This window comes from Gobius niger, assembly GCF_951799975.1.
Source record: "Gobius niger genome assembly, chromosome: 21".
Classification (NCBI taxonomy): domain Eukaryota; kingdom Metazoa; phylum Chordata; class Actinopteri; order Gobiiformes; family Gobiidae; genus Gobius; species Gobius niger.
This window is the reverse complement of record NC_136872.1, coordinates 16,770,355-16,780,543: the sequence shown is the minus strand read 5'-3', so window position 1 is coordinate 16,780,543 and position 10,189 is coordinate 16,770,355. Positions and strand designations below refer to the sequence as shown.

At 43.0% G+C, this 10,189-nt stretch overlaps 1 protein-coding gene across 1 annotated transcript in view; it reads left to right on the top strand.

The window, feature by feature from the left end:
- The first annotated feature begins 2,464 nt into the window (after positions 1-2,464).
- Positions 2,465-10,189, top strand: part of pacs1 (phosphofurin acidic cluster sorting protein 1) — a 90,182-nt gene continuing 82,457 nt past the window's right edge. The window contains exon 1 of the mRNA XM_079580349.1: positions 2,465-3,081. Within this exon, the coding sequence (XP_079436475.1) occupies positions 2,927-3,081 (155 nt within the window). The 5' untranslated portion in view covers positions 2,465-2,926. The remainder of the gene's footprint in view (positions 3,082-10,189) is intronic.

Here is a 10,189-nt window from a genome sequence, read left to right as displayed (position 1 = left end):
TCTTGAGTAATACATTAGAACTCCTTGTCTCGTATGGTACCCAGCTTTAGTCAGAGTCAACTGATTTTAGGGGCATACAGTTTCTTTTGTCAGTGAGAGCTTTTCGATAATTTGAGCACCTGGGGCAAACTGGAGGAGCGGCTGCAGCAGATCCAGGAAACACATCAGGCAATTCAGTACAGAAAAGTGCAGTTCTTGGAACAGACACTGCACAGAACCTTCAAGCTCCAAGGCCTCTGATAGGACCCGAGCTGGGAGGTGTCCATGTGTACTGGACCAAATATTTCCAGTTCTAGTCCTTGAAACACTTTTTATTCAAGATGCTACCAACCAACTGCTCTAAAGGTATATATATATCCAAAGCTAGCAATCAGTATAAGGTATCTTAAGCATGAAATAGACAAGATGGGTCTTTCATAAAACCCAGGCATTTCTGTGTAATCTCTTTCGTAAATCTACAAATTTCCCCAGCTGAACTTTCCCTTCACATGCAGCCTCGTCATGCAGACTTTGACAGAGCTAAAGATGACTTCACAAACCGGTTGAGCTCCATTGCTGCTCAAATGTGTGTCTACAATGTGTGAGTGAGGAGGAAGAGAAGCGCACGTGTGTGTGACTAATGGGCCTCTGCCACAGCACCTGAGACACTGGCCGACCAGCTGCAAGCCCGGAAATAGAGCAATTACAATGTATTTCCCCCTCCAAGCCAATCTATGCACGCTTATATAATGGTAGTAGGTCATAGATGTGTGCCAGTCAGGATAGAACTTGCCATTTGTCAATATTTCTGTTAACACTGGGCCAATATCCTTATGAAACAAAATCTGGCATAAAGTTTAATATCTCCTCTCCCTTTTTTTTACTATTGTGTTAAAAAAAATGTGTGAACCCAATCCCTAAGAAATGAAATGGTTCAGCACATGTTCGGTCATTTCTTTCAAACATCGTCCTACACGATCTGTCCCTGAGCTCCATTCGAAACACGAAAATACAAGAACTTATTGTTGAAATAGGAATTACCAGGTCGATAAACTATGAATATGTGAGTGGGGAGGTTATTAAAACCGCAATCAATGTGCTTTATATGCGAGACTGCTGTGCAATTGATAAAATATTGTAACATGCTGCCGGCTGTAATGAAGGGATACTGGGTTATTAAACTGGCAATAAAATAATCTTGTAAAAAGTACAATAAGACCTGAGCCCAGAGCTGCAAGCGACTCCTTCATGTCTTGACTATTGAACCTCGAAGGCTGTGGGGTCACTGAGTGTGAAATAAATGGAGTCATTAATGTAGAAGTCGCACAATATAATGTCAATTTGTCTTAAACAGTTAGATTCTGCACTGTTTTACCAAGATATAGATTATCATGGCTGGTCATTCACCAAAAGGATTATGCACTTTCATAGATTGCAATATTTCCTGAAGCCACACTCTCAGTGACCACATAAACTTTGATTCATATAATCCTTTGTTCATAAAGAAGGGTAAAGCCGTGGTTCTCAATCTTCATGTTGGACCATAAATAGCCAACTATCTCAAAAGAGGCAAAAACAGATTTAAATTGGAATGATTTATGTCTAGGGCTGGGTACCATTAAATGATATCGCCATGGTATTGAAAAGTATCGAGTATCGAAAGCAGATGCAGGAAAAAAACAAAACAACTTTTATCTTTAGATCCGAGTGTTAATGCTGTTAAAGGAAATGACTTGGTTGTTTCAGGAAGAAATTATTTCCCCCCCTTTTTGCCCTTTTATTTTTTCCCAATTTTTTTGCCTTATTTTTGCCCATTTTCCTTATTTTTTGCCCCAATGTTGTAAATATAAAAATACATATAAATAGCCTACTAATGTTTTCCCCATTTCCCATTTTTTTCCAATTTTCCCAATTTTTTTTACCCCCAGTATATTCCTAGTTTCCCTTATTTTTGCCCAAATTTTTCCCATATGATATTGTAAACTTGCAGATCTTCCACACATTATTGCTCTGTGTTCTGGTTCTAGATGACAAATACTTCACTGTAGTTATCCGATAAAGTATCGTTCAGGTATCGGTATCAAAACCAAGTATCGTTAAAGTACCGGTATTGAAAAAATAATGAACGGTACCAACACTATTTATGTCGAAGCTGTGTGTAAACTATGTCTAAACCAAAAAAAAACATACACGAGATACACTGAAGAACGACACTATTTTCCAACGAATTTTCAGCAAAAGAGGTCAAATGAAGTCCATACAAATCTAAATAATCTCCACTAAAAGCCTGACTGTTGTGATGACGGTGAAGGATTTCAAGGTTTAAAACGGCGCCGTGGTTTAAAACGCGCTGCACAGTCGCAACAATATCCCGTAAAGTCAATTAAAGACGCACTCGCGTTCGGTTTGAACACACACAGCAGCAGCAGCAGTAGTGCGCAGCTCGCCTCCCCATTGGCCCACTGCCTCCTGTGCCGCACGCGCTTACGTCCCTCCAACACAAGAGGCGTAGCTCCGCACTCACAGGGCTCACAGAGCGACCACAGCCGGAGAAATTTCCGCTTCCTCCAAAAACGATAAACACCACCGACACACGCCGCCGCCGCGCGCACCGCACCGCACCACACCGAGCCCCCCGACGCCGAGTTCAGGCTCCGGGACACACGGAGGGGAGCGCGCGCACTCGGCGGTGGGATTAGGAGAGGCACATTTTTCCACCAGCGCGACCGCAATGTGTGCACTTCCAGGCGGCGATTAGCGTTTCAACTTTTGCACAGGACGCTACGCATTCGCAACAAGCTGGATACGAACAAATAAGACAACAACAAAAAAAGAGGAGGAGGGAAGGCACCAGAAGAGGAGCAACAGCGAGGCAGGACAAAAAAAAACAAAAAATAAGCTGGGGTTTCCGTGCCGTTAGCCTCGCCTTGCGCTCAAAGCCTCCAGGATGTCGGAGCGTGGAGGGCTCCCGCGCACTGGGGGCGTCCCTTCCCCGCACATGCAGCCCTCCAAGCCGGTCAGCATCACCTCCAACCGCCCGGTGCACATGAACCTGTACGCTACCTGGGAGGTGGACCGATCTTCGCCCAGCTGCGTGCCCAGGTACGACAGAGCACGCGGGGAATCGTTATAGCTGCGTTTTCATGGGGAGGAAATTACTTGCGTTTACGCAGGGGAGCAGAAAGCCCCACGGGGATAAACCAGCACTATGGTTGCTCATTATCACCTCGTGAATTTGCTGTTGACTTGCCTGGTTGGATTTGTTATCATGATCAACTGGTTTCTTAGTTCAGTAAAAATGTCACAAGAGAGTTTAAAATGTCTAGCACTTAGAGAAATATTATCAATTGGACACAAAAAGCGAGTGTCTGGGTATCTGTTGCATTCATGTGATTCTCCTTCAGTGGGTTTTATTTTGGATGAATGGCCAGTTGTTGCTTGTTGTTGTGTTTCCTCTGGTCACTTGTCACCAACAAAAAGGCTTGTTGTCATCCTTGTTGACATTGAGGACGAGACATTGCAGCCCGTCATTGATAGGGTAAAACAGTCAGTCAGTCTGTGCAATTATATGTCCAGCGAAAGTGCTCGCCGCGGTGCGTTCAATGCTCCAAGGTCGTCGCCGTAATCGCGACACTTTATCCACCCCGTGCGCAATCCCCAACAACAAAGACATTCAAGTAGGCGTCTTTGTGTGTGTGTGAATGAGTCAACAAGCCGGCAGTCTACACAACACAGCGCTGCGAGGGAGCCACACACGCCAAGCAGCATCGTCATTAGACTCCAGGTTTTGTGTTAGTTTTTTGACCGTGCAGTTGTTATAAAGCTGTAATGACAGGGGGCTGAGGCGCATTCAGGGGCACAGGTTAACTGTGTGATGGAGTAGGGCCATTACGATTGATTGCTTTATAGAAAATCATGGGGTAATTTAGGCTAAAGACGGACCGGTGAGGCAGTGTGTGACAATTGCGACTACTCTATGGACCATTTTGTGCAAAAGAATGTATTGAATGAATAAATTAATGTTAAAATCCTCTCACAAAAAGCAATTGCTAAGACATTAACCTTTCCCTCCTGAGGCAGATAGTACATCAGAACCTATTCTTTTTGTCATAGCCTTTTCACAATCAAACCATCCAAAATGATATGCTTCCATGGATGTCTGATGCACTACTTTTTACAGATCCCCTGGGGTAGAACAATGAAAGTGAGGCTGTTAATCTGCGCCATCAGCCCCTCAAAACACCTCCAACTACTCACTGACACTCCACATTCACACATAGACGAGGCAGGTGAAGTGTCTTGCCCAAGGACACACAGCTTTGGATCAATGGCCGCTCGCTGGATGCTCTACTTCATGACCACGACGCTGGGGGCTGCCATTGCTGTAGTACCTCCATGTAGGGGCTGCAGCTAAAGCTAGTTTTCCATTACAAAGCATTGCACTTTACTTTACACATTCCTGGTTTCTAATTTTATTAAACTTTCTACAGCTTCGCTCCTGAATAACGTTGGGTTAGTTACAATTATAGAAACCGGGCTGGTTTTCATGAGGACATTTTTAGAAATCTTGTATAAATCTCGTATACTAATGAGGACCGGACTGTAGACGCCGTTAGCATTAGAGCTAACAGCGTCTACAGCACAGGCCTCCAACCTTTTTTACCTGACGAGCTACTTTTACACAATATGAACATCGGAGAGCTACTTTTGTTCAAAAACACTTGTGAAAAATGCATCTTAGGTGGAGATCACCCAGAAGAATTACTTGCCAAGATGGACTTGAGTTTAGTCCTTATACTTTACTATATTGAACCAACTGTTCACAGATTGTGTTCAGGATGTTCAGAACAAACAGAAAATGCATCTAGAATCTGAGTTGTCAAGCATGTAGACTCGTAGAGATGTGGAAAGTCTTTGGTGAGCTACCTGGAGAGGCTTGGCGAGCTACTGGTTGGAGATGCCTGGTCTACAGTGAAGATGCAGCCCTTTTGCCCTTTTTAGGAACATGCTTGGAGCTGGGTAGGAGGAGTTTTGTCTAGGCTTTGAATCCATACTGTTGTTGAGCCACTGTCGTCCATGTTTTTGTAGCTAAAACTTGTCGCTTCCAATCAATCTCTGTAATATATTGTCAAACTATTGTTATTGCGATATTCGGTGACAGAATATCCATATTACAAGAATCCACACTGTATCGCAAAATCACTGAGGTCCATCTGGCTAAGATTGACAATTGTTTTTAGCCTAGAACAAAATGCTTTAGGCAAACGTTCAGTTTTTGTCAAGTCTTCCTGAATTCCTAGTGTTTAGTTGTTTTGTTGTTTTGACACAATGACAAAACAGAGAAAGGCTGCGCCAGGAGTAGCATCTGGCAAAAAAAAACCCATGCCACCCAAAATTGAATCAACATTGATAATGAGCCTCGCGCTTCCCTGCATGTTACGGTAAATAGCTGCAAACCAGAGAATCCAGTTTGTCTCCACAAAATGTAGGCTAACGGTGGATGTTTAATTCATGTCCCAAAATGCCACAGCACTCCGCACTTTAAAACCCTAAGAAGCGGAGGGAGCATACCCCTGCGGCTTTGCTCCCCAGCTCTGCAAAGCCCCAAAGCGTTTCGAGAAAGCAGCATTAAGATGTCAGCAGCAGCATGTGAGCCTGGTGTGACGGTGGCTTTTAGCAGCCGACGGACTCACCACTAATTGCTAAGAGAGAAAGCAACCAAAACGTCTGAGGGTCTGCTCTGAAGATCAACAATATTGTGCTGTGAGGGCAAGAATTGTTGGAATACACAGAAGTATTTCAATTAACATTCTGATACCAACATTGTTTGAGCCTGATATTAGTTGTTTGCATAGTTTGGGTGATGCATATGCCACAAAAACAAAGAAAATTCAGCCTCGTCGTGATCTATTGGATGCTGCTTTATTTTTTTTGACTGGTCTTTACGGTTCGCCAAATACCTTCGATTTCACTGCGGTCGCTGCACCAGAGAAAGAGCGAGAGAGCGAGAATGTTGCACAAAGAGGAGAAAAGTGTGAGGAGGAGAGTGGAGATGTGCTGAAGCGCTGGCTGTGTCATCTCCATTTAAACAGGATTCTGCCTGAGTCGCTCCAGAGCCGGCCGGGTTCTCAGAAAACGCTGCTGACAAATAATAATCAGTGATTCCCCAAAGCGCCTGCAGGGTCTGAGTCACTCACTGTACATCCGTGTGGGACATCCTACTGCTACTATTCCCCCTGTTATTGACCTTTTTCTGTGTACTATGTGTGTAGGGATGCCTTTTTCCTATCTTTTTATTTCATAGCACTTCTTCTCTTATGATGTTTTGTGGACTATAACTGTTGCATTGGGAATCGGATCCTCTGCATTTGACCCTCCAGTTTCATTTAACCCACAAAAATCTTCCATTGTCTCGTCCAAACTCCAAAACTAGGAGCCGTTTCTGCCAAAGAATAGCCGTAAACCTGCCGATTATAAGATCCTAGGATGATTATTATGATTGACCAAAGTAGGGAATGCAATTTCACTTCAATTTGAACTAATTTCCCAGCCCAAGAATAGGATTTTGTCATATGATGCAGGTCAGTAGACATGGATTTGTTCTGTTTTATTAATTTGTTTAGCTTTTATTAAAAGGTACTAGGTTAAAACCCCCGCCTTAAACAGGCACATTATCTCCAGTTTGGCTTTACCCAAATCTAAAAGCTTCTCAACTGGCACGTTTTTATGATAAGTAATATGTTGATCTTAAAATGTGTAAAAAGAAAACGGTCATGTGTCCGAAGTTAAAAAAGTGTTAAGATTGAAAAAATGCACTAACACAACAAGGGAGTTTATAATAAAAATGCTTCTATGCTTCTAAACACAAGTATTGAAAGTATTTTTTATTTTTTTATATATAGCGCTTTTCTGAACACTCAAAGACGCATTACATTGCACTATTCATTCACTCCATACCCGGTGGTGGTAAGCTACTATTGTAGCCACAGCTGCCCTGGGGTAGACTGACAGAAGCGAGGCAACCAGTCTGCGCCATCGGCCCCTCCGACCACCACCACTCACTCACTCACTCACTACATTCGCTAGGCTTCCTGGTGTTACTTAAACGGTCTCCCATCCAAGTACCGACCAGGCCCTTCCCTGCTTAGCTTCCAAGGTCTGACGGGATTGGGCATCGCAAAGGCGGTATGACCTTTATCAAGTATTGCAATACTTGATAAAGTATCGATACTTAGTATTGCAGCAGTATTGTGATCCAAATCCAATCCGATATATTTCCCAGCCCTAGTTTTCATCCTCGTTTTCGTTCCTATATTGGCGCTTTTTTCAAGAAGCTTTCAGATCCGGGTAATGTCAAGCTGGAGAAATATGGGGGTTAAGAGATCGACAGGTTTTTGACATATCGTGATTTATGCCTCTTGTACTTGTACTATAGCTTATATGTAGTGGAGTTTAGCTGCATTAACATTTTTGGTGATTGGTAGAGAATAAGTATTTAATAGTTGTAACAATTGTAGTAGCAGCTGCAGTAGTAATAGAAGTTGTTGTTGTTGTTGTAGCTGTAAATGATAGTGTCTGGACTTGCAGAAGTAATAGCTGTAATAGCCTATTAGAAATACTTTTCATTACAGGCCTCGTCCATGAAAGAATGAAGCCTGTGTAAACCCTGCAGCTATGATATGTGTGATGTTGACTTTGTATCTGTTGCTTAATCTCGTGCAGAGGGCTGTGAACTGAAAAGGTGTCGTAGCCCTAACCTCTTCCTGCCTGTTGCCCAAAAATGCCACTTGGTATGTTGTTTACACAGAGTTGTGGGTTGCACTTGCCCTTGCAGACTCAAATACACTCACTCTGGGTTTCTCCCTCAGACCAATTTGTTCCGAAACCTGGAGGTAAATGACAAACATGTGCAAGTAAACAGGAAATATTTAGCAACGTCGACTCGGAAAACAATAAGCGACCACTTTGATGGATCTATGCTGGTAATGTAATCAAGCAACAATGCCCCCCTCTGACCATGACCAGGATTTCATGAGTTATAAATGTTAGAAATATGTTCCGTCTCCGGCCTGAGCTCCTCCCTTCCTCAGAGCCACAACAGCACAGCGGCCCCAGAGGTCACCGCTGTGTTGGAACTTCCTGACCTTTTCATTTGTGAAATACAGTGCTCCTTATCTCGCTTGCTCTAGTTTTGAACCTGGGCTTTGAACTCTGCAGGGATTCCTCAGAACTAGCTTTAGAAATACAAATTGGAGAGGTTTTTGTGTTTGTTTTTGTTGCTATTTGGAGTTTTTGGTCCCTTGACAAAAATGAGGATCTCGCTTGAATTATTTTTACTCGTATTGTGGTGAATTTTTGAACTGTTGCGTTTTACATAGTGGAAGTTTGTCTTTGCCTGGATTTGACTGCATGCACGATCCATTACGAAAACATGTTTTCCCTATTTTAAGTATTCAACCACAATTTAGGCATAAGAGTGATGGCACATGACAATTTCCCATACATTTTATACTATTTGTTTTTGTAGCTATTATAAAGTTGTAGGCAAAATGTTGACATATTGACCATAGAGCTGTCAAGACCATTACAATATCAACTTATCAATCAATACAATGTTATTTTTTACCCAAAGTAAGTTGTGTCTAATTGTGTTTCATGTTCATTGCGGGAAATTTTAAGAACTCCTTTTCGAGTTTTGAATATCGTTTATCACGGTAGTACGTGCCTCAATATATTGAACTTCAGATTTTGTTATTGCCCCTCCTGGAGCCGCCACCTTAACGTGGTGGAGGGGTTTGAGCTCCCGAATGATCCTGGAGCTCAGTTGTCGGGGGCTTCGGGCCCCTGGTAGGGTCTCCCATGGCAAACAGGTCCTTGGTGACGGGTCAGACAAAGAGCAGTTCAGAAGCCCCTTATGAGAGACCAACAGGCCCGGTTAATCGTGAGGCCATCCTTCTGTGGACCCACCACCTGCAGGAGGAGCCATAGGGGCTGGTGCAGTGTGATTTGGGCAGCTCCAACAGCTGCCCCCACGACCCGGAAACGGAAAAGTGGAAGAAGATGGATGGATGGATGGATTTTGTTATCGTGACAGGTGATCATACTGAGAGGGTTGTAGTAGATTGGTAGCAGTAGTAGTAGTAGGGCTGGGGTGGGTATTATTACGCCTTACAATTAGAGCTGGGAAATTCCCCCCCCCCAAAAAAAAAAAACCTTTCCAAACCCTTTCTCTAACTGAAAACTCATTGCGCACTGTGCAACAAAGATTGTTTAACATTCAAATTATTTATACTGTATTTGGATTGAGCTAATGAAACAAAAAAATCTGTTGGTGGGCTCTGTTCTTCTTAGCACTTTTGTACTGCAGGACCTTCTTCTTCTGAGGGCAGAGAGCTAAAAAAAAAAGGTTTTTAAAAAATATGATTTCCTTTAACCTACCGACTCAATTTTTAACTCAAATCGATTTTTTTCCCCAGCCCTACTTACAATTTATTACCCCTTTTTATCTGCTTAGAAAATGTTAATTTTTCACTTTTCACGTAACTGTATTTAAATGGGGAAAAAGTGGAACAGCTTGGTCGCTTCTAACTTCACCCCAGTTTGGAGCTATAGGAATATGCTGGGAGAGGCTAAATGCTAACAACATCTTTGGTCTATTTGCGTGACTGAGCCCACACACAAATACTAGACAGTTACGCATCAACTCGTCTAAGCTCAGGTAAGAACATATCTCAGTAAAAATGGTGGAATTCTGCTCAAAACCTGAAGTTGCAGGTGACGCTGCTGTGGCCTGTGTTCTGTTTGTGCGGGTTAATGACATCCTGAACCCGGCCCTGGTCGTAGGTGGTGGTGGTCTCTATTTGAGCAACTACGCATTCATTCCCTGCGTCTCACTTCACTTAAAACCAAGAATAGGCTTTGATCAGGTTGTGAGCCACATAACACCGTTTGTTTGTCTGCATCTCTTGACAATAGCGCTTTGATTATTTTTGATTTTCTGACAAGTTTTTTGTGACTGCTCAACCCTGTATCTCCCAGACAGTTTAATATAGAAAAACTCAGCATCAGCAGTCTTCCTTCTCTCCTCAAGACTTTTGACATTCTTTATTGCCTGACATGACATTGCAAGTTTTACTCTGTGACTGCGTTTTTTCATTCATTGTGGGGCTGACACTAAAACAATGCCAGGTGACTTTCTCAGCTGTTGGCT